At 41.9% G+C, this 24,256-nt stretch overlaps 2 protein-coding genes across 2 annotated transcripts; one reads left to right on the top strand and one right to left on the bottom strand.

The window, feature by feature from the left end:
- The first annotated feature begins 1,271 nt into the window (after window positions 1-1,271).
- Window positions 1,272-5,898, top strand: LOC120425572 (WD repeat-containing protein 35). Its single transcript, XM_039590144.2, has 7 exons — window positions 1,272-1,435; window positions 1,591-1,993; window positions 2,046-2,494; window positions 2,551-2,944; window positions 3,002-3,105; window positions 3,590-5,414; window positions 5,476-5,898. The coding sequence occupies exons 1-7, from the start codon at window positions 1,412-1,414 to the stop codon at window positions 5,835-5,837; spliced, it is 3,561 nt and encodes a 1,186-aa protein (XP_039446078.1). The 5' UTR covers window positions 1,272-1,411; the 3' UTR covers window positions 5,838-5,898.
- On the bottom strand, window positions 5,854-24,045 carry LOC120425573 (uncharacterized). Its single transcript, XM_039590145.2, has 6 exons — window positions 23,570-24,045; window positions 22,577-22,988; window positions 21,753-22,522; window positions 6,662-6,896; window positions 6,520-6,606; window positions 5,854-6,466 (listed from the first exon to the last, which is right to left on the bottom strand). The coding sequence occupies exons 1-6, from the start codon at window positions 23,926-23,928 to the stop codon at window positions 5,885-5,887; spliced, it is 2,445 nt and encodes an 814-aa protein (XP_039446079.1). The 5' UTR covers window positions 23,929-24,045; the 3' UTR covers window positions 5,854-5,884.
- Window positions 24,046-24,256: the final 211 nt, after the last annotated feature.

Below are 24,256 nucleotides of genomic sequence, written 5' to 3'. Positions count from 1 at the left end.
GCAAAATAAAAACACAGAATCTCACTTAAAAACCAAGCAAGGATAACTTTTTAAAAACCCTAACAGATTATTTTTCTACATAAATCTTGAAGAAGTAATATTTTTTATCACAAAACTGGGAACGGATAATAATGTAAAAGTGACATAAAAAAAACTAGTTTTGTACGAGTTTAACCGAACAGTAGAAAGAAGACGAGTGAGACCATTTGAGGGCAAGTTGCTGGAATTTTGAATGTTACGTAGGTGGGAGCGTTGCAAAAAGGGAAACGGACAGATTAAATTAATCCAAGTATTAACCCATTATGATGTACTCAATCGAAGCAGTAATCTGTAAGTGCATATAGTATGTATAACCCCCCTCCCCTTAGAGGTATCTCTCGTGTCATTTTAACCATTGTAACCAGTAGAAAAATTGTCGATCGCAAATTTGTAGCAAAAATCAACTCGAAGTTATCAATTGAATGCAGCTAATTTTACCTTTAACTCGAAAAACTTCACCAAAACTGAAAAAGATTCATTGAATATTGTTTGGGAGTTTTCAAATACGTTTGAGATTTTTTTTTTTTACTTTTTGAACAGAAATTCACGTTAAAACCACTACTTGACTCTAAAATCATTTTTGAGTAGAAAGTACCCACTTCAATCTGTCAATTTTACACTTTAACAGCAGAGCACTCAACGCGTTTGAGACTTCTCAAAAATATTAAATGAGTCTTTTCAGTGAACACATGCCACCACTCGGCGATGTTTGTGCGCGGCATGCTTTGTTTACTGACGAGCAAAAGGTAAACAACAACAACAACACTCACACACTAAACCAAAAACAAAAGCAGAAATCGAAGCGTTTTTTGGATTTCCATACTCTCGGTTACTCTCGAAAATAGTTACGTGACAAACAGACTCGCTTAGATAATAGCCACCGAAAATAAGAAGAAAACAGAAAAAATAAACCATAACGTCATAAACAGAAAAAAAGAAAATAGTGACAACACAGTGTTTACTAATCAATTGAATGATAACAATAAAATTCAAAACGAATCAAAGCCACCTGTTTTTTCGTCGACCCGAAATCCTACCCCAACTCTCTGTTTACATTTTGCTTCGCGACCGTGCACTTGACCTTGGCCTGAACCGTTTTGTTTACATCCTGATGCACTCCGAGCACGTGTTGAGAGAGCGAGCGCGCGTGTATTGGTTGCGTCGCAACTTTTGCTCTCGCTCTTCGTCGACGCTCTCCGTTCGTCGAGCCACCGCCGCCATCATTATTGCTATGGCAACCTGTTGGAGTAAACAATCAACAAAGTGCGGGTGCCGTTGGAGCTGTCAGGTGTGAAAATTTGGTGGTTTTTCGAGGATTTTACAATGAAAAGTGCTGGATAAGTTGTGAAAATCGTTTTTGGAAGCTTGCAAGATGTTTATTTACTTGAGTAAAAAGGTAAGCGAGTGAGGGAAGTGAGATTGTTAGGGAATTTGAGAAAGTAGAGCTTTTTACCGTTATTTCTGGAGCAAAAATTTGCATCAAACCTGGAAGAGTCCAGTTATTGATCTTCAATTATTTGAAGTTGGTTTCAACATTTTTCCTCCTAAAAGATCGCAATCCCGAACAACACCCGGCTCAACTGCATAGCATGGAACAAGGAGCAGGGCTACGTGGCGGTGGGCGGCGAGGACGGCCTGCTGAAGGTGCTCAAGCTGGAGCAGGCCACCGCCAGTACGGCCCAGTCGGGCAAGGCCCTGCAGCCGAGCAACCTGTCGATGAACCAAACGCTGGAGGGCCACAAGTCGTCGATTCACGTGGTCACCTGGAACGAATCGCAGCAGAAGCTGACTTCGTCGGACCGCGATGGGGTCATTATGGTGTGGATGATGTACAAGGGCTCGTGGTACGAGGAGATGACCAACGATCGGAAGAAGTCCACTGTGAGGGGGATGGCGTGGACCAGCGATGGGCAGAAGATTTGTATTGTGTACGAGGATGGGACGGTTATTGTTGGTAGGTTGGAAATTTGTTGGTCTTGACTAGTTCTAACCCTTATTTGATTTAGGATCGGTTGATGGCAATCGCATTTGGGGCAAAGAGCTGAAGAACGTTTCACTAACTGGAGTTCAGTGGAGTCCCGACGGAAGATTGCTTCTCTTCAGTATCAAAACTGGCGAGCTGCACCTGTACGACAACCAGGGGATATTTGTAATGAAACTGAACATTCAGTGCGTTTATTTGACCCCTTCGAAGAGCATTACGGTGGTTGGACTGTGCTGGTACCACGATGCAGTATCGCCGAATCGTCCAGTACTTGCTGTTTGCTATGAAAATGGTAAAATGCAGATTATGAGGAGCGAGAATGATGACAGTCCAGTGATTGTTGACACCAATATCCAAGCAATTTCTTGTATGTGGAACCACGATGGAAGCATTATCGCAGTTTGTGGCATGAAAACGAATCTCAACGACAAGGAAGGTAATCAAGTTCAGTTTTACACGCCGTATGGAGTTGTAAGTAATCTTTGCTTGAACAAAATCTCAAATACCTCAACTTCATCTCATTGCAGCACATCAGAACGCTCAAAATCCCGGGCAAAGAGATAACCTGCCTGTCCTGGGAGGGCAAATCGCTCCGAATCGCCCTCTCAGTTGATTCGTTCATCTATTTCGCCAACATCCGGCCCGACTACACGTGGTGTTATTTCAACAAAACCGTGTGCTACCTGGAGGCCACCAAGGCCGAGGACACCAGCTTGATCACGTTCTGGGACACCAACTCGAACCAGTGCTACTCGAAGCAGGTGGATCCCATCATCGGGATCGCCGCGACCGTGGACCACTGCGTGCTGGCCGTCGAGACCAAGATCAGCGCGAAGGAGTTTAGCTTTATGAGCGATAGCAAGAGCAAGGATTTTATGTACCAGCTGTTGGTGTGCAATTCGATCAGTACGACGGTGGATTGTGAGTATGTGATTACAGAGTTGCGAAAAAGCGTCTAAATTTGGTATTTTCTTGCAGCTAAATATGTTGATTTGAGACCCAACTTCATCGCGATGAACTCGACGCATGTGGTCGTTGCTTCAAAAGATCAATTTTTACTGTGGCATTATCATACCCCAAAAGTAAGTAAACTGGTCTCTACTCATATTACGGCCACGTTCAAAAGAGTGGATGGGTCCTATGCAGAACAAGAACTTGACTATTGAAATAAGTTTCCTGAAACAGAATAAGCACAAACTGTCTATAAGGTGCCTGGGTAGCCACGAACCTCCATGCTTTAAAATAACTGTGGCGGATTATAACGATATACTACAAACGCAGCCAACTGTTCAACAACGTTTGTTGAAACGAATAATCATCTGATCAATAAAAAGTACTTTGTATCTGCTGCTGTTAACCTCATGCATGAGAAGATCCTAACATGAAATCTCGTTTCAACACTTTTTAAGACAAGTGAATCCTGAGAAGGACTTCATTGAAGTCCGTAATTGAACTCAAAAGTAGCTATCGTTTTTGAACAAACTAGTTATCGGTCAACTCCCACTAAAATCTTAATGTTACAAAGAGGTGACCTAGACTTAACCGTACTTTTCTTCTATCTTCCAGGGCGCTTCAACGCTGCACGGCAACGTCAAGGCCAAGAAGGACAAAAAGTACCACATCGACGACACGCCGGCGCTGGACGTGCTCAACGATCTGGACTCGAACGCCACCTATGACATCCCCTCGAAGACCGATGCGAGCCAGGATCCGATCTGCTGCATCGCCGTTTCCGAGAGCTTGCTGCTGATTGGGCGCGAGTCGGGGCTAATCCACGAATACACCTTACCGCATTTGGTGCTACGCAATCGGCACTATCTGCAGATCAAGTGCTACAAGATGGCGATCAACTGTAACTCGTCGAAGGCGGCGCTGATCGATTGTAACGGGGTGTTGACGACGCTTTCGCTGAGGGAGGGCGAGTCGGACGAGCAGGCGGCGATGGAGGGTCGGATTGAGAGGAAGGACGTTTGGGCGATTTGCTGGGCGAAGGATAATCCGCAGCTGCTGGCGATCATGGAGAAGACGCGGATGTATATTTTGAGGGGGGCGGATCCGGAAGAGCCGATCACGTGCTCGGGGTACATTTGCAACTTTGAGGATCTGGAGATTACGGGGGTGTTGCTGGATGAGATTATTAAGGGGGGAGCTACGCCGAACGTTAAGGAGCACATTTTGCAGTTGAGGGTGAAGTCACTGCGGGACACGGAGGACTTGCTGGTTCACGTGGGGATTACAGAGGCGAAGCAGTTTATCGAGGATAACTCTCATCCGAGATTGTGGCGACTGTTGGCGGAGGCTTCGGTGAAGAAGTTGGACCTGGATACGGCGGAGTCGGCGTTTGTAAGGTGTAGCAATTACCCCGGGATTCAGTTGATCAAACGGTTGAAGAACATTCAGGTGGAAGCGCTTCAGAAAGCGGAGATTTGCGCCTTTTTCGGAGAGTTTGACGAAGCGGAGAAGTTGTACATTGACGTTGATCGGCGAGATTTGGCGATAAGTTTGAGGCAATCGCTGTGCGATTGGTTTCGGACGGTTCAGCTGTACAAGATGGGGCCGGGAATCTCGGACCAGCAGATGGAGCACGCCTGGCGCGAGATCGGGAACCACTTCATGAACATGCGCGCTTGGGAGAGCGCCAAGGAATACTACGATAAGGCGCATCACGTTGAAGGCCTGATGGACACCTTGTACCATCTGGAACAGTACGATGAGTTGGTCGGTTGTATGCACAAGCTACCGGAGAAGAGTCCGAACCTGGCCAAGTTGGGACAGATGTTGGCCACCGTCGGCATGTGCGAACAATCCGTTGCGGCTTATCTCAAGCTGGGAGACGTCAAGTCAGCCGTCTCAACCTGCATCGGCCTGCGCCAATGGGGACTAGCCGTTGAGCTCGCCCAAAAGTACAAAATGCCTCAAATAAGTGCCCTGCTAAGCAAGCATGCTGCTCACCTGCTCCAGGAGGGCAAACTCCCCGAAGCTATCGAACTCCAGAAGAAGGCAGGTCGCTTCCTGGACTCGGCCCGTCTTCTGGTCAAGATGGCCGAAAGCGAAACGGAGAAAAAGTCCGACTTTGTCCGAATCAAACAGCTGTACGTGCTGTCCGGGCTGCTCGCCGAGGAGCACATCGAGAAGCAGATTTCACTTACGGGAGGTAACCGTGCGTCGGTTCTGTCCCAAATGAACCCGGAAGATTCGGTGCTGATCGAGAACATTTGGCACAACGCGGAAGCGTATCACTACATGTTGTTGGCGCAGCGGCAGCTCAGGTCGGGACTGCTGCACAGTGCGGTCATCACGGCGTTGAGGCTGCGGGAGTACGAGGATGTGCTGGACGTGGAGTCGTTGTACGCGCTGTTGGCGTTGGCGAGCTGTGCGGATCGGTCGTTTGGTAAGGATTTGCTTTTTCCGACTATCATTTTTCAGAAGTATAACCTAAAATCACCCCGTAGGTACCTGCTCCAAGGCCTTCATCAAGCTGGAAGCGCTCGAGAACATTCCCGAGCTGCGCCGTCAGCAGTACGAGGAGCTGGCGATCAACATCTTCTCGCGGTACGACCCCAAGGACGGCAAGTCGAAGAGCGTTACGTGCTTCACCTGCGAGACTCCGGTCGCGGACTGCAGCACGCTGTGTCCCAACTGTGGAAGCCACTTTCCGCCGTGCACCGCCTCTGGTCAGCCGTTGACCAACCCGACGGGGGCTTGGCAGTGCGGAACGTGCTACCACGTGGCCAATCCGTTGGAGATTACGACGCGCAAGACGTGCCCGCTTTGCCACACGGCGATCGCCACGAAGGGAGCGGTGGAGGTTTGAAGAAAAACGCGTACTGTGAAGTTTGAATTGTTTCAATAAATCTCATTTTATTTGATAAGCACAAAACTGTCGATGTACTTGTTGTAGAACCGTTCCTTAGCCTGTCGGCTGTTGAAGATAACCTTAAACTTGATACCGTCGATCACAAAGTTGAGTCTGAATTCAGTCTTTTTGCTTTTTCTTAGTTTAATAGGGGTCGCACGACCCCCAAAGCGATCGATGAACACGATCCTCATGTACCGCTCGGAACTCTTCTCATTCTCCTGAATCGTCTGAATCGCGACACAAATCGCCGCCCGCTCGCTCACAAACAGTCTACAGCTCAACGGTTCGCCCTCGTCACGATCCAGCCTCACCAGCTCGCCGTACTTGACCATTCCGCACTCCACGGCGCGATCGTCCAGCCGGAACAGTCGGTAGTTTTGCTTCACGTTCGCCACAAACTTGGCCATCTCCGTTTGGGTGATGGCAAGCTGCCGGAACAGGTCCATGTCGATCGGCACGTTGCAGCTGCTCGCCTCGGACATCCGCACGCTGAACCGCTCGAAGAACCGGCAATACTCGCGCAAGTGATCCACGCAAAGGTAGGTAAAGTCTTCGGCTTTCGGTGCGACCAGGTTGTTGAAGGTCTACAAAGTTTAAAATTCAGTTGAAGATTCTTTAGAAGTTACTTAAAAGTTACCGCTGGCGTTCGATGAATGCTGATAATACTGATTGCTCTCTTGAACTCCCTCAGATATTCGAAGTAGATGGACGAGAGGACGTCACCCTGTTCAATATACAAATTAATTCTGATTTATTCTACCCATTCGCCTCAAACCAACCTGTAGATACGCCTGGAATACTTTGCACATTTCCAGGGGGGTTGAGGCCTGGGCAATGTCCGGCAGAATTTGGTTGATGTGAAGCTGGAGCATTTTGGTGAACACCTCGACGAAACTGGCCACACCCGGCTTGTCGCGGGTTTCCCGGGGCAGGTAAAAGTCCATGTTTGTTTGCAGAACGTGGCAGAACTGTTGCTGGCAGGATACGAGCGCGGTGAGGTGTGCTTCGACGCCCCTGAAAGATATATAATTCATAAATTATATAATTCAATTTCAAACAGAACTAGGAATTGTTACAAAATTATGGAAAGACTCAACCCCTTTTTTAATACCATAATCAGAGGTGACATTGGGTGGGTGGGAGGTATTGTGTTCTATAAATTTCAGCATGATCGCGAATGGCAAAAAGATCGGAAATCCGGAACAAACGGCAGATCACCGATTGTCGACTCGGTTCATGAACCTGCAGGTCTCTTAACACTTGTAGCACCAACGGGGTCAAAACTTACGCGAAGCACCAAGGGGGTCAAAAAAGTTGGAAATGCAACTTCATCCGGCTGTATCTCGGCGAAAACTCAACCGATTTGGACGATTCTTGTTGCATTCGATCCGGAAGAATGTCAAGAATCACCTCCAACAAGGTAGATCCAAAACAGATGCATCTACCTTAAGTTATAATAAAAAAGGCATTTCCAACTTTTTTTCCAAGGGTTGTATGAGCCGGTGAAGTTGCATTTCCAACTTTTTTGACCCCCTTGGTGCCAAAAATTGTTAACTTTCTGGGTTTCGAAATCACTTTGGCGAATGAGTTGCAACCTTGCAATTTCGATGTTGTGGCACCTTAGGAGGTGTGCTTAGAGGAGGAGCAGGTGCTGGAATGGCCAGATCAGCAAACCGATTACATATTTTTTTCCCGGGACCCGAGAAATTTTGAAAACAGTTAAAAAAAACTATGTTTTCATTATATCTGCATGATTTTCAAGCTTAAAATCATAGAATTAGCTCAAGATTGGTGCGCTGGAAGTGGGGACGCGAAGTCGTGATTATGCAGGTTAATTTTATTGTGTGCTTTTGTGTCGCTGTTCGTATGGGGTGAGTGATTGTTATAATCGAATAATAGCATCATTGGTGCGCTGGAAGTGGGGACGCGAAGTCGTGATTATGCAGGTTAATTTTATTGTGTGCTTTTGTGTCGCTATTCGTATGGGGTGAGTGATTGTTATAATCGAATAATAGCATCATTGGTGCGCTGGAAGTGGGGACGCGAAGTCGTGATTATGCAGGTTAATTTTATTGTGTGCTTTTGTGTCGCTGTTCGTATGGGGTGAGTGATTGTTATAATCGAATAATAGCATCATTGGTGCGCTGGAAGTGGGGACGCGAAGTCGTGATTATGCAGGTTAATTTTATTGTGTGCTTTTGTGTCGCTGTTTGTATGGGGTGAGTGATTGTTATAATCGAATAATAGCATCATTGGTGCGCTGGAAGTGGGGACGCGAAATCGTGATTATGCAGGTTAATTTTATTGTGTGCTTTTGTGTCGCTGTTCGTATGGGGTGAGTGATTGTTATAATCGAATAATAGCATCATTGGTGCGCTGGAAGTGGGGACGCGAAATCGTGATTATGCAGGTTAATTTTATTGTGTGCTTTTGTGTCGCTGTTTGTATGGGGTGAGTGATTGTGGTAATCGAATAATAGCATCATTGGTGCGCTGGAAGTGGGGACGCGAAATCGTGATTATGCAGGTTAATTTTATTGTGTGCTTTTGTGTCGCTGTTTGTATGGGGTGAGTGATTGTGGTAATCGAATAATAGCATCATTGGTGCGCTGGAAGTGGGGACGCGAAATCGTGATTATGCAGGTTAATTTTATTGTGTGCTTTTGTGTCGCTGTTCGTATGGGGTGAGTGATTGTTATAATCGAATAATAGCATCATTGGTGCGCTGGAAGTGGGGACGCGAAATCGTGATTATGCAGGTTAATTTTATTGTGTGCTTTTGTGTCGCTATTCGTATGGGGTGAGTGATTGTTATAATCGAATAATAGCATCATTGGTGCGCTGGAAGTGGGGACGCGAAGTCGTGATTATGCAGGTTAATTTTATTGTGTGCTTTTGTGTCGCTGTTCGTATGGGGTGAGTGATTGTTATAATCGAATAATAGCATCATTGGTGCGCTGGAAGTGGGGACGCGAAGTCGTGATTATGCAGGTTAATTTTATTGTGTGCTTTTGTGTCGCTATTCGTATGGGGTGAGTGATTGTTATAATCGAATAATAGCATCATTGGTGCGCTGGAAGTGGGGACGCGAAATCGTGATTATGCAGGTTAATTTTATTGTGTGCTTTTGTGTCGCTGTTCGTATGGGGTGAGTGATTGTTATAATCGAATAATAGCATCATTGGTGCGCTGGAAGTGGGGACGCGAAATCGTGATTATGCAGGTTAATTTTATTGTGTGCTTTTGTGTCGCTGTTTGTATGGGGTGAGTGATTGTGGTAATCGAATAATAGCATCATTGGTGCGCTGGAAGTGGGGACGCGAAATCGTGATTATGCAGGTTAATTTTATTGTGTGCTTTTGTGTCGCTGTTCGTATGGGGTGAGTGATTGTTATAATCGAATAATAGCATCATTGGTGCGCTGGAAGTGGGGACGCGAAATCGTGATTATGCAGGTTAATTTTATTGTGTGCTTTTGTGTCGCTGTTTGTATGGGGTGAGTGATTGTGGTAATCGAATAATAGCATCATTGGTGCGCTGGAAGTGGGGACGCGAAATCGTGATTATGCAGGTTAATTTTATTGTGTGCTTTTGTGTCGCTGTTCGTATGGGGTGAGTGATTGTTATAATCGAATAATAGCATCATTGGTGCGCTGGAAGTGGGGACGCGAAATCGTGATTATGCAGGTTAATTTTATTGTGTGCTTTTGTGTCGCTATTCGTATGGGGTGAGTGATTGTTATAATCGAATAATAGCATCATTGGTGCGCTGGAAGTGGGGACGCGAAGTCGTGATTATGCAGGTTAATTTTATTGTGTGCTTTTGTGTCGCTGTTCGTATGGGGTGAGTGATTGTTATAATCGAATAATAGCATCATTGGTGCGCTGGAAGTGGGGACGCGAAGTCGTGATTATGCAGGTTAATTTTATTGTGTGCTTTTGTGTCGCTATTCGTATGGGGTGAGTGATTGTTATAATCGAATAATAGCATCATTGGTGCGCTGGAAGTGGGGACGCGAAGTCGTGATTATGCAGGTTAATTTTATTGTGTGCTTTTGTGTCGCTGTTCGTATGGGGTGAGTGATTGTTATAATCGAATAATAGCATCATTGGTGCGCTGGAAGTGGGGACGCGAAGTCGTGATTATGCAGGTTAATTTTATTGTGTGCTTTTGTGTCGCTGTTCGTATGGGGTGAGTGATTGTTATAATCGAATAATAGCATCATTGGTGCGCTGGAAGTGGGGACGCGAAGTCGTGATTATGCAGGTTAATTTTATTGTGTGCTTTTGTGTCGCTGTTTGTATGGGGTGAGTGATTGTTATAATCGAATAATAGCATCATTGGTGCGCTGGAAGTGGGGACGCGAAATCGTGATTATGCAGGTTAATTTTATTGTGTGCTTTTGTGTCGCTATTCGTATGGGGTGAGTGATTGTTATAATCGAATAATAGCATCATTGGTGCGCTGGAAGTGGGGACGCGAAATCGTGATTATGCAGGTTAATTTTATTGTGTGCTTTTGTGTCGCTGTTTGTATGGGGTGAGTGATTGTGGTAATCGAATAATAGCATCATTGGTGCGCTGGAAGTGGGGACGCGAAATCGTGATTATGCAGGTTAATTTTATAGTGTGCTTTTGTGTCGCTGTTCGTATGGGGTGAGTGATTGTTATAATCGAATAATAGCATCATTGGTGCGCTGGAAGTGGGGACGCGAAATCGTGATTATGCAGGTTAATTTTATTGTGTGCTTTTGTGTCGCTGTTCGTATGGGGTGAGTGATTGTTATAATCGAATAATAGCATCATTGGTGCGCTGGAAGTGGGGACGCGAAGTCGTGATTATGCAGGTTAATTTTATTGTGTGCTTTTGTGTCGCTATTCGTATGGGGTGAGTGATTGTTATAATCGAATAATAGCATCATTGGTGCGCTGGAAGTGGGGACGCGAAGTCGTGATTATGCAGGTTAATTTTATTGTGTGCTTTTGTGTCGCTGTTCGTATGGGGTGAGTGATTGTTATAATCGAATAATAGCATCATTGGTGCGCTGGAAGTGGGGACGCGAAGTCGTGATTATGCAGGTTAATTTTATTGTGTGCTTTTGTGTCGCTGTTCGTATGGGGTGAGTGATTGTTATAATCGAATAATAGCATCATTGGTGCGCTGGAAGTGGGGACGCGAAGTCGTGATTATGCAGGTTAATTTTATTGTGTGCTTTTGTGTCGCTGTTTGTATGGGGTGAGTGATTGTTATAATCGAATAATAGCATCATTGGTGCGCTGGAAGTGGGGACGCGAAGTCGTGATTATGCAGGTTAATTTTATTGTGTGCTTTTGTGTCGCTGTTCGTATGGGGTGAGTGATTGTTATAATCGAATAATAGCATCATTGGTGCGCTGGAAGTGGGGACGCGAAGTCGTGATTATGCAGGTTAATTTTATTGTGTGCTTTTGTGTCGCTGTTCGTATGGGGTGAGTGATTGTTATAATCGAATAATAGCATCATTGGTGCGCTGGAAGTGGGGACGCGAAGTCGTGATTATGCAGGTTAATTTTATTGTGTGCTTTTGTGTCGCTATTCGTATGGGGTGAGTGATTGTTATAATCGAATAATAGCATCATTGGTGCGCTGGAAGTGGGGACGCGAAGTCGTGATTATGCAGGTTAATTTTATTGTGTGCTTTTGTGTCGCTGTTCGTATGGGGTGAGTGATTGTTATAATCGAATAATAGCATCATTGGTGCGCTGGAAGTGGGGACGCGAAGTCGTGATTATGCAGGTTAATTTTATTGTGTGCTTTTGTGTCGCTGTTCGTATGGGGTGAGTGATTGTTATAATCGAATAATAGCATCATTGGTGCGCTGGAAGTGGGGACGCGAAATCGTGATTATGCAGGTTAATTTTATTGTGTGCTTTTGTGTCGCTGTTCGTATGGGGTGAGTGATTGTTATAATCGAATAATAGCATCATTGGTGCGCTGGAAGTGGGGACGCGAAGTCGTGATTATGCAGGTTAATTTTATTGTGTGCTTTTGTGTCGCTATTCGTATGGGGTGAGTGATTGTTATAATCGAATAATAGCATCATTGGTGCGCTGGAAGTGGGGACGCGAAATCGTGATTATGCAGGTTAATTTTATTGTGTGCTTTTGTGTCGCTGTTCGTATAGGGTGAGTGATTGTTATAATCGAATAATAGCATCATTGGTGCGCTGGAAGTGGGGACGCGAAATCGTGATTATGCAGGTTAATTTTATTGTGTGCTTTTGTGTCGCTGTTTGTATGGGGTGAGTGATTGTGGTAATCGAATAATAGCATCATTGGTGCGCTGGAAGTGGGGACGCGAAATCGTGATTATGCAGGTTAATTTTATAGTGTGCTTTTGTGTCGCTGTTCGTATGGGGTGAGTGATTGTTATAATCGAATAATAGCATCATTGGTGCGCTGGAAGTGGGGACGCGAAATCGTGATTATGCAGGTTAATTTTATTGTGTGCTTTTGTGTCGCTGTTCGTATGGGGTGAGTGATTGTTATAATCGAATAATAGCATCATTGGTGCGCTGGAAGTGGGGACGCGAAGTCGTGATTATGCAGGTTAATTTTATTGTGTGCTTTTGTGTCGCTATTCGTATGGGGTGAGTGATTGTTATAATCGAATAATAGCATCATTGGTGCGCTGGAAGTGGGGACGCGAAGTCGTGATTATGCAGGTTAATTTTATTGTGTGCTTTTGTGTCGCTGTTCGTATGGGGTGAGTGATTGTTATAATCGAATAATAGCATCATTGGTGCGCTGGAAGTGGGGACGCGAAGTCGTGATTATGCAGGTTAATTTTATTGTGTGCTTTTGTGTCGCTGTTTGTATGGGGTGAGTGATTGTTATAATCGAATAATAGCATCATTGGTGCGCTGGAAGTGGGGACGCGAAATCGTGATTATGCAGGTTAATTTTATTGTGTGCTTTTGTGTCGCTGTTTGTATGGGGTGAGTGATTGTGGTAATCGAATAATAGCATCATTGGTGCGCTGGAAGTGGGGACGCGAAATCGTGATTATGCAGGTTAATTTTATTGTGTGCTTTTGTGTCGCTGTTCGTATGGGGTGAGTGATTGTTATAATCGAATAATAGCATCATTGGTGCGCTGGAAGTGGGGACGCGAAGTCGTGATTATGCAGGTTAATTTTATTGTGTGCTTTTGTGTCGCTATTCGTATGGGGTGAGTGATTGTTATAATCGAATAATAGCATCATTGGTGCGCTGGAAGTGGGGACGCGAAGTCGTGATTATGCAGGTTAATTTTATTGTGTGCTTTTGTGTCGCTGTTCGTATGGGGTGAGTGATTGTTATAATCGAATAATAGCATCATTGGTGCGCTGGAAGTGGGGACGCGAAGTCGTGATTATGCAGGTTAATTTTATTGTGTGCTTTTGTGTCGCTGTTCGTATGGGGTGAGTGATTGTTATAATCGAATAATAGCATCATTGGTGCGCTGGAAGTGGGGACGCGAAGTCGTGATTATGCAGGTTAATTTTATTGTGTGCTTTTGTGTCGCTATTCGTATGGGGTGAGTGATTGTTATAATCGAATAATAGCATCATTGGTGCGCTGGAAGTGGGGACGCGAAATCGTGATTATGCAGGTTAATTTTATTGTGTGCTTTTGTGTCGCTGTTCGTATAGGGTGAGTGATTGTTATAATCGAATAATAGCATCATTGGTGCGCTGGAAGTGGGGACGCGAAATCGTGATTATGCAGGTTAATTTTATTGTGTGCTTTTGTGTCGCTGTTTGTATGGGGTGAGTGATTGTGGTAATCGAATAATAGCATCATTGGTGCGCTGGAAGTGGGGACGCGAAATCGTGATTATGCAGGTTAATTTTATAGTGTGCTTTTGTGTCGCTGTTCGTATGGGGTGAGTGATTGTTATAATCGAATAATAGCATCATTGGTGCGCTGGAAGTGGGGACGCGAAATCGTGATTATGCAGGTTAATTTTATTGTGTGCTTTTGTGTCGCTGTTTGTATGGGGTGAGTGATTGTGGTAATCGAATAATAGCATCATTGGTGCGCTGGAAGTGGGGACGCGAAATCGTGATTATGCAGGTTAATTTTATTGTGTGCTTTTGTGTCGCTGTTCGTATGGGGTGAGTGATTGTTATAATCGAATAATAGCATCATTGGTGCGCTGGAAGTGGGGACGCGAAATCGTGATTATGCAGGTTAATTTTATTGTGTGCTTTTGTGTCGCTATTCGTATGGGGTGAGTGATTGTTATAATCGAATAATAGCATCATTGGTGCGCTGGAAGTGGGGACGCGAAGTCGTGATTATGCAGGTTAATTTTATTGTGTGCTTTTGTGTCGCTGTTCGTATGGGGTGAGTGATTGTTATAATCGAATAATAGCATCATTGGTGCGCTGGAAGTGGGGACGCGAAGTCGTGATTATGCAGGTTAATTTTATTGTGTGCTTTTGTGACGCTATTCGTATGGGGTGAGTGATTGTGGTAATCGAATAATAGCATCATTGGTGCGCTGGAAGTGGGGACGCGAAGTCGTGATTATTCAGGTTAATTTTTTTTTTTGTGTGATTTGTGTTACTGTTCGTTAGGGGTGAGTGATTGTGGTAATTGAATAATAGCATGACCTATGGAATTATTTGTGTCTTGAGCGTAATTTTCGTTGAGTAATTGGTGTTTTTTGTGATTTTTTTTGTGATCTTAATTGTTTTGTGGTTTTCAAAGCCCTTCCTATATCATCGTTGATCGGAAGGCACGGCGTCGGGTAAATTGTATATAATTTTTTGAATAAGGTTTTATTTTTTATGGTGAAAAAGCCATTTCTATATAATGATTGAAAGACGCACTGACATTTTGGATTAATTAATAGTGGAGTGAAAAAATTATGTGTGAGTGACTTTGTGTGTTAATCAAAAAGACCTTCCCATAGCATCGTTGCTCGGAAGGCTCGCCGACGGATCTGTTATGAAAGTCCTCCCCATAGCGTCGTAGCTCAGGAGGCATCGAAAAGCCAATACCTTATCCTACTAACCCAAAAAAATAATAATCACGTGATGCTTGAAGGAGATGCTGTGGATTCAACGGTCTCAAGCGGTATCAACAAGTATATAGCGAAAAACTATGTGCTTGATGAGTCTGCAACTTCAACTATCGGACTAACATTCCTCCCTTTCGTTGAACTGCAGGCTTCTTGGGAGGGCGCCGGTATTGACTAATAAAGCAGGGATCTTCAGAGGTTAAACAGTGAACGGATGGTTGGCTCCCACTGATCATTTTTGATTCATTGTTTAACTTCAGCTGATCTGTCAATAACGGAGTAGCAGCTCATTGGCAGTCAACCATGCTCATGCTCATGCTCATGCTTAAAATCATAGAATTAGCTCAATACTATTCAGTGGTGTTAAACTACACTTCAATCTAAACTAGGATAGCAGTTTTTAGATAGCTTGAAAGATTTTTTTGTTCTTTGTTGTGCTTTGGTTTCGGGAAATTAAAAAATTAAAAAAAAATTAAAAAGATATTTAAAATATCTTATCCAATGTAATTCAAAATGAATAAGTTTGTTATAAATACATTTTTTATATATGTCATGACTAGAAAAGCATAAAAAATCTTTTTAAATGACTAAAATAACAAATAAAAAGACAACATATAAAATTATACTAGTTAAATTTTAGATTAGTTAAGACATTCATGTTTTATATAAAAAATATTTAACAAAAAAAATTAAATCATTACTTGGGAAAGTCGGTACTACAGTCTAAATAGGTAGGGGAGAGTGGGGAGACTTGATCCCCTTTTTTGTATCGCACATAACTCTGTCAATTTCTCACAAAACTATAAACTTTTTGCATGAATTGAAAGCTTAAACATTCATCTATGTTTAGCTAATAAGGGTATTTCATCAGATGAACTCTTCGAATCATGCCAAGCGTTTAAAAAAATATATATTTTAAACCGGCATTTTCAAAATGTTAGGGTTGATCCCCCTTTCAGCATTTTAAAGAATATTATGCAAAATGTTTCTTATTCATCCAAACTTTTAATTTTCTATAAGTTACAGCAATTTCACACAAAACCTGTACGTTTGTGTTCAGAATATAACAAGTTTAGCATGTAAAATATTTAAAAACAGAAATTATTATTTTTTAGACCAAAATTAAGCATGTTTACAAAAGCTGGAAATTTTTGTTTACAAAACTTTTGAAAAAAAGGTTCAAACTGCAGTAAGTTATGTACAACTATACTAAAGGAAACTATGTATGAAAACCCAGCCCAATTAATTAATCTTGAAGCTGATTCCAGTGACTGTAAAAATGCAGGGATCAAGTCTCCCTTAACGCACTTTTTTAAACAATTGATTGTAAAAATAGTAAGACGATAAATTTAACATCAAATGCGTAAGGGTTTTGGAGTTGATAAATTTATCAAACAATTCATATATTAAAAAATATTTTTTTGAATAATTTTTTATTGTTTTCTATGCATATCAAAAAAAGAAAAAAAGATCTCTTGGAAGTTTTTTGCAGCTCGTTTTAGAAAAATGTGTGTAACTCAAACATTTTTTATTTTTTTTCTTTGTTTTCTACAATGAGTTTTAGATAATTTCGCACAACTTTCTAGAACAAAGCTAATTGTTTTACCCACATGCTGACGAGATACAGGATTGGGATTAAGTGTCCCCGGGGATCAAGTCTCCCCACTCTCCCCTACTGGAGATTTTAGAGCAATTAATTTGGAGATCGATATACTAATTGTTTTGTTCTGCTCCTGACATATTTGAGGGTGCACATACTTTTAAAAAACTTTATTAAATTAATATTTTGTAAAAATATTAACCGAAACTTATTTTGCTGAGCTTCAAATGTTTAAAAACGCAATTTCTGATGGATTTATATCACCGGAAATTGATATATTTGAATTTCAGACAAATTCACAGACATACACAGACCTGGGTGATGAATAGTGAGAATGTGTAACGTGATTTTCAAATGACCCCACTTTGTTTACATCTACAAAGAAGGAGGCTGTTCAAGCATAAGCATGACTTTTTTCTTACTGGTTACACAAAACATCAGGCGTTACCGCTACCTGAATGTTTTGAGTAGAGGTGATCAAAAAAGAGCGAGCCGCTCAAAGAGCCGGTGCAATGAAAAGAGCGAAAGAACCGTGGCTCACAAAAAGAGAACCGCGGTTCTTTTTTAAACTCCGGTCTTTTGAAAGAACCGTTTCAAGATGACATGATTTTTGACAAAAATATAATTTATTGAATTTCCAAAAAAATAGTATTAAATTTGTTTTTAAGAATTGGAAATGCAATTTCAAATAATTCAATGCTTTTAAAAAAATAATCCCAAAAGTAAATGATTTGTTAAAATATTAACAAAAATCTACTGAATAGTCCTGTCCAACGTACGGCCCGCGACGGTTTTTCAAAATATTTCTATGACCGGCCATTAGGGCTGTTCATAAAATATGAAATAAATTAATTGATTGTCTGCATTAGAAAAATAAGCTTGAGATCAAATTATATCATATTAAAACAACACACGAAAAAAAAAGAGTTCCCGAAATCGGGAGCAAGCGTTCATGAAAATGGGAACCACGAACAAAGTGTTCAAATCTCATGGTACGATTTTGAAAATCGTTTGAGAACTCTTTTTTCTCCGTGCATGCTTCGTGTTTGAATTTAATTCTTATAAATTCTAAATTGATATTTTCAAACTGAAAATCGTGCATGAAAACAGAAGTATCAATTTCGTAAAACAGTGAAAGTTATGAAAAAAAATGTACAAAAAGGCAGTATACTTAAATTTCTTTCAATTTTAACTTTGTTTGCTAAAAATTTAAGTGTTTTCTATTTTCTTTTTTAAAATAAATAATTAATAAACCCTTCTGTATTTTTCCAGAACAACTTTTCAGTGACCAAGTTTTTTTAAATCAAAAAAAGCTAGTTATTCATACTGAAAATAGATCGCTGCAAATATTTTAAAAATATTTAAAAATGTCTCAAAATGAGTCAAGAAATAAGTCAGCAAAATGAGTTGGAGGAGGTGAATTGAGGTGGAAACGGCCGACAACGACACCAGCAAAGAAAACCGGACTTGTATTTTTGCTTGGAATCGTGCTTTCTTAGGATTACGGAAGACCTTATGGCCACGAGACCTGGACGATGCGGCAGAAGGACGAACGTACCCTTCGAGTCTTCGAACGGAAGGTGCTACGAACGATCTTCGGTCTGCACGCGTTTCTTGAAGAACCAAAAATTGCCACTCAGGAGAAGATCGGGAGGCTCAGGTGGGCCGGCCATGTCGCCAGCTGGCGGTACACACTTCGAAAAAATCGTGTAATTTTCTGTCTTTTCGATGCACATAACTGGAGCGTCGAATAAGACAGAAAATTACATCTGATTTGAATATTACATGAACCAACCATCAGTCGATATGGTCGTGTAAAATTACACTAAACGTCATTTTGGTTGGAAACAATTCCTATTAGATTTAAATTATTCTTATTAGAAAGAGAAAATACATTAATACTGAACTTAATCATTTATTTGCACATTATCAAAATACAAATAATCATTTTTCATGATTTTCGGGAGGTACAAAAATGGAGGGGGTGGTCCGATTTGGATGAAATTCGGGATTCTTGCATGTTTTGATAGTATCAATAGCTCTGCCAAATTTGAGCAGGATCGGAGAGGGTAATTTTCAAATTTGCACTTTTTCGTGCACAGTTGAGATGGAATTACCCATATACTAATTGTTTTGTTCTGCTCCTGACATATTTGGGGGTGCACATACTTTTAAAAAACTTTTTCAAATTAATATTTTGTAAAAATATCAACCGAAACTTATTTCGTTGAGCTTCAAATGCTTAAAAACGCAATTTCTGATGGATTTCTATCACCGGAAAGCTGATATATTTGAATTTCAGACAAATTCACAGACATACACAGACCTGGGTGATGAATAGAGAGAATGTGTAACGTGATTTTCAAATGACCCCACTTTGTTTACATCTACAAAGAAGGAGGCTGTTCAAGCATAAGCATGACTTTTTTCTTACTGGTTACACAAAACATCAGGTGTCAAGCGTTACCGCTACCTGAATGTTTTGAGTAGAGATGATCAAAAAAGAGCGAGCCGCTCAAAGAGCCGGTGCACTGAAAAGAGCGAAAGAACCCTGGCTCACAAAAAAAGATCCGCGGTTCTTTTTTAAACTCCGGTCTTTTCAAAGAACCGTTTCAAGATGGCATGATTTTTTACATAAATATAATTTATTGAATTTCCAAAAAAATAGTATTAAATTTGTTTTTAAGAATTGGAAATGCAATTTCAAATAATTCAATGCTTTTAAAAAAATAATCCCAAAAGTAAATGATTTGTTAAAATATTAACAAAAATCTACTGAATAGTTTAGAGCAGGCCTGTCCAACGTACGGCCCGCGACAGTTTTTCAAAATATTTCTATGACCGGCCATTAGGGCTGTTCATAAAATATGAAATAAATAAATTGATTGTCTGCATTAGAAAAATAAGCTTGAGATCAAATTTTATCATATTAAAACAACACACGGAGAAAAAAAGAATTCCCGAAATCGAGAACAAGCGTTCATGAAAATGGGAACCACGAACAAAGTGTTCAAATCTCATGGTACGATTTTGAAAATCGTTTGGAAAATCTTTTTTCTCCGCGCATGCTTCGTGTTTGAATTTAATTCTTATAAATTCTAAATTGATATTTTCAAACTGAAAAATCGTGCATGAAAACAAAAGTATCAATTTCGTAAAACAGGGAAAGTTATGAAAAAAATGTACAAAAAGACAATATACTTAAATTTCTTTCAAATTTAACTTTGTTTACTAAAAATTGAAGTGTTTTCTAATTTCTTTTTTAAAATAAATAATTAATAAAAACTAATGTATTTTTCCAGAACAACTTTTCAGTGACCATCTTTTTTTTAAATAAAAAAAGCTAGTTATTCATACTGAAAATAGATCGCTGCAAATATTTTAAAAATATTTAAAAATGTCTCAAAATGAGTCAAGAAATAAGTCAGCAAAATGAGTTGGAGGAGGTGAATTGAGGTGGAAACGGCAGACAACGGCACCAGCAAAGAAAACCGGACTTGTATTTTTGCTTGGAATCGTGCTTTCTTAGGATTACGGAAGACCTTATGGCCGCGAGACCTGGACGATGCGGCAGGAGGACGAACGTACCCTTCGAGTCTTCGAACGGAAGGTGCTACGAACGATCTTCGGTCTGCACGCGTTTCTTGAAGAACCAAAAATTGCCACTCAGGAGAAGATCGGGAGGCTCAGGTGGGCCGGCCATGTCGCCAGCTGGCGGTACACACTTCGAAAAAATCGTGTAATTTTCTGTCTTTTCGATGCACATAACTGGAGCGTCGAATAAGACAGAAAATTACATCTGATTTGAATATTACATGAACCAACCATCAGTCGATATGGTCGTGTAAAATTACACTAAACGTCATTTTGGTTGGAAACAATTCCTATTAGATTTAAATTATTCTTATTAGAAAGAGAAAATACATTAATACTGAACTTAATCATTTATTTGCACATTATCAAAATACAAATAATCATTTTTCATGATTTTCGCGACACTTGGCCATCACTTGGCCTGGTTCCTTCTAGCTCTCCGGTTCCGGTTTCGATGAACTCACTTCCTTGACGGCTTGCAAAACCCGAAACTGGCCATCTTTCAGCAAACGAAGTAAAGCAATTTGGCCACAAAGTTATTCCCATGCTGCTTCTGGTTCCGGATCTTTACGTGGTCCTGAAGCTTCTCCACCTGGGCATGTCACGATTCTTCGAGCTTGTCACGCATTTCAGAAGGAATCAGGACCACTTTTAATGTGTACGGCGGCACCACTTCCGCTTCTCTTGGGTCTTGGCCAAATCCTGTAGGATTCCACGGTTCTCGTCGCTTCAAAAAGGGGTCGTGGCACGTACTGATCTGGAACATTTCACCGTCCAGCAGGTCTTTCAACAAAGTTTTTTTTTTGTTGATAAAATGGCCTGAAACCAAAAAGAACACCTGTTATATTCCTGGATATTTCGCACACAATACTCCCACCTACCTTTGCTATCGTTCATTATGTCTGCTCAATTAAAAAATGATGGAATTCCCGGCCAAATCAAACAAAATTAAGACACACGGCGGCCTACAATTCTGCAAAGATCGCAAACACAACAATCAACATGGCGGCCGTCGCGTTGCACGGTCAAGCGAGAAGCATCAAGAGTACGGGAAATTGAGTCAAATTACACAGAATATTACATCAAAAAACACGCTCCAGCTATGTGCATCTTATTAGATGTGAAATTAAGTTAATATTGATTTATTATTAGGTGTTCTTAGGTGTGTTGGCGACTTCATAGTTTTTCTTTGATATTTAGCGATTTTGGAGCAAAACACACGTAATTTTACATCGTGAACTGATTTACATGATGAAAAATCACGTCAGGTTGTCAATTCCGTTTAATGCAATATTCATATTTTTTTAGTGTGTACAGACAGAAGAGCAGGGAAACCGCGCACACGATGGGAAGATCAAGTTAATGGTAATATCCGGAAGATCTGTAACCTAGGAAATTTGAGAGTAGCAGTTCAAGACCGAGAAAGATGGAAGCGTCTTCTTGCTACAGCACGCGTACCTGGTGCGCTGCTGATTTGTATGGTACGTACGTCCTAGTGAAAAAATATTACCAAGTTAATGGATGACTTCTTGCTGATTTGTTTTTGTTGATGTTGTGAAAATCCTACCCTCAAGAGGGCCGATTACAAGTCACGAGAATTGTGCAACCAACAACAAGCCCTTGTACTCACCATTCCGCATCTTCTTCGTCCACCTGCTCTTCCTGCTGCAGCTCCTCGAGCATCAGCTGCGACGCAATCGAGTGTCGCCGCTCGTGCTCCTTGTGGGCGATAAACTCCACCGCCTGATAGTAGACGTGCTTTTCGCGCATAATGTGCACACAATCGGTCAGGTACTTGAGCCGGGCTGGATCGCTCGCCATCACCTGCAGGTCTTGCGTACCCGGATGTTTGCTGAACAGCAGCACTTTGTTGCGAGATTCCGTCCGGTAGTTTAGCTCACTGTCAAAGTAGTGGCCGCGGTACTCCAGTTTGGACTTTTTCTCCGTGTAGAGGAGCAGCTTTTCGAAGATGAAGATTTTCGAGGTGTACTTGCGGCGTTCGTCGTAGTCGTAGACGGGGAGTTCCATGAACTTTTTGAGGTTCCCCTGGTAGAGGAGGTTGATAGGATTCTTTGGAGCAGACTTTTTGGTTGCATCTGGACGCAGGACTAGGGCTAGTGGAACATCCTCGTGGTAGGTCAGGGTTTGGAGTCCCGCAGATGATCCTGACGCAACATCTGGATCTGGTAGAATGTCACTCAAGCTGACCGCTGCATCAACCAGCTCTATCAAGTCCGACAGCGCCGATTCAGCTTTGCACAAAGCTGCGGCCTCTCTTCGGATTGAGCTGGTGTCCGCGGCTCGTAGTGTTCCCTTGTAGATTTCGATCAGAAGCAGCTTGTACCGTGGCAATCGCTGGATTGGTTCAACCAGGAACTTGCTCAAATCTTGAAAGATGGTCTAAAAATTGAAATGTTAAAATAACTTCACCACACAAACTTTACACCAACAAACCTGGAAGAACTCCGCATTGGCATCGCAAATCCGCTCTGAGCGATGCTTGTTCATGGCGTACAGAACGTAGCAGTACAAATCATCGTTCTCGATGAGTTCAGTAACCAGGTCAGCAATCCGGCCCGGACATCCGTCGCACAGTTCCAACCGTGGAAGTAACACATCTCGGTGCATCGCGTGGATCGCCTCGATGTTGGCGAAGATGTTGTTCTTCTGGAAACGCAGACTTTGAGGTAGATTCGGTTGGTACATCACAGGGATGAGTTGTTCGATGTATTCTCCCAATCGGGTGACGTACTTTCGTTCGTTTTGAAGGAATTCTTCGACGGCATTTCGGGGACTGGGAGGACATTGTAATGGTGTTTGTGGTGCTTCAGCGGGAATTGGCGCGTAATAGCCCTCGTCGTCGTCGCTGCAATATGTAAAAAATAAAGTTGGTTAAATAACAATTTTGCTCATGAGATTCGATAACTAACCTAATTATCTTATAACTTATAGCTAATTATATTGTATTGCGGCATATTTAATGTCTTTAGATAAGATCATAGACTTTACAAACTCCATCAATTCCAAAATTCAACGCAACTTTTATTTTGCCCCTAATCGTTTCTGATTCGATTGACAGGCCATTTCAATAAGTTGTGATTTGGCGCGTTGCATCCAATTTCCTTATCGCAAACAATGTTTGGGTTTATCTGATACGGGTGATTAGCCCCACAACCAGGATTTCTATCACTCAATTCCACAATGCCAAAACGTTGGATGATTCACGATTTGCACAGTTTTAGCTACTGCTGGAAGAATCTGATCGTTTCAGAACTTTACGAGTGATAGTGATAGTGAATTGAGAGGTTTGTCAATAAGATTTTGATTGCACTGGTTCAATGCTTATCTTGGGATTTAAAGTAAACAATATATTTATAACATTTTCAATTGTGTTTTGATGACTCATTCATGAAGTTATATAAAATTTTCTGATATTTAATTTATTACCTTATAAACACTTCATCATAAATATTATCACAATCTTCAAGATCTAGATTCTCGTCCACTAATTCACACTCTTTCGTTACAATTTTAGCCTGCACGGGCTTCGGTGGCACTTTTGGCTTTTCCACTCCACTTCCCATAACGTAATTCAGGTGTGAAAATTGTTCCGCCAACTTTTTCACGCTGCTCGTCGTCGATCGATCCGGTTTGGGGGAGGGTTCATTTTTCCCGGGACTAATCGCGTCTACCGAAATTCCACTGTCCCTCAGCTGAGCTTGGCTTAAAATTGCGATGAATGATTTCGTAGGTTTCAACAGTACACTTTTCGGCTTCGGCGGCACCGGCGGTGGGGATTTCTTCATGTTTGACGGTTCTGTTATCACCTTTATCACCGAATCGCGATTAATCTCACACAGAGTTCAGTCTGGAAACGAACGACCATCACGCCCGGAAGACTCGAGTAGACTGGTGGTATTTACCTTCGATTAGATTTGATATCGTGCGTTGCGTTTAGAGTGGAATTGATTAAAGAATAAAATAAAACTCTTATCAGCCCAGCTGACGGGCAGATATTGAAGGGTTTATTTGTTGCACATGTATGTATGTGTTTTAAAAAGGCACAATAAAATCTTCAAAGTAGGCGTATCACTGTCAATATTTATTCAACGGATTTTTCAATAACTATCTTGT

This window comes from Culex pipiens, chromosome 2, assembly GCF_016801865.2.
Source record: "Culex pipiens pallens isolate TS chromosome 2, TS_CPP_V2, whole genome shotgun sequence".
Taxonomy (NCBI): domain Eukaryota; kingdom Metazoa; phylum Arthropoda; class Insecta; order Diptera; family Culicidae; genus Culex; species Culex pipiens.
This window is presented reverse-complemented; position numbering and strand designations above follow the sequence as displayed.

Coding starts and splice junctions, on each gene's coding strand:
- LOC120425572 (XM_039590144.2), top strand. CDS start 1,412: ATGTTTATTTACTTGAGTAAAAAG. Junction 3,106..3,589: donor GGCATTATCATACCCCAAAA/GTAAGTAAACTG, acceptor TCTATCTTCCAG/GGCGCTTCAACGCTGCACGG. Junction 5,415..5,475: donor CTGTGCGGATCGGTCGTTTG/GTAAGGATTTGC, acceptor ATCACCCCGTAG/GTACCTGCTCCAAGGCCTTC.
- LOC120425573 (XM_039590145.2), bottom strand. CDS start 23,928: ATGAAGAAATCCCCACCGCCGGTGCCGCCGAAGCCGAAAAGTGTACTG. Junction 22,989..23,569: donor TATGATGAAGTGTTTATAAG/GTAATAAATTAA, acceptor TACATATTGCAG/CGACGACGACGAGGGCTATT. Junction 6,897..21,752: donor GACGAAGAAGATGCGGAATG/GTGAGTACAAGG, acceptor TATATCTTTCAG/GGGCGTCGAAGCACACCTCA.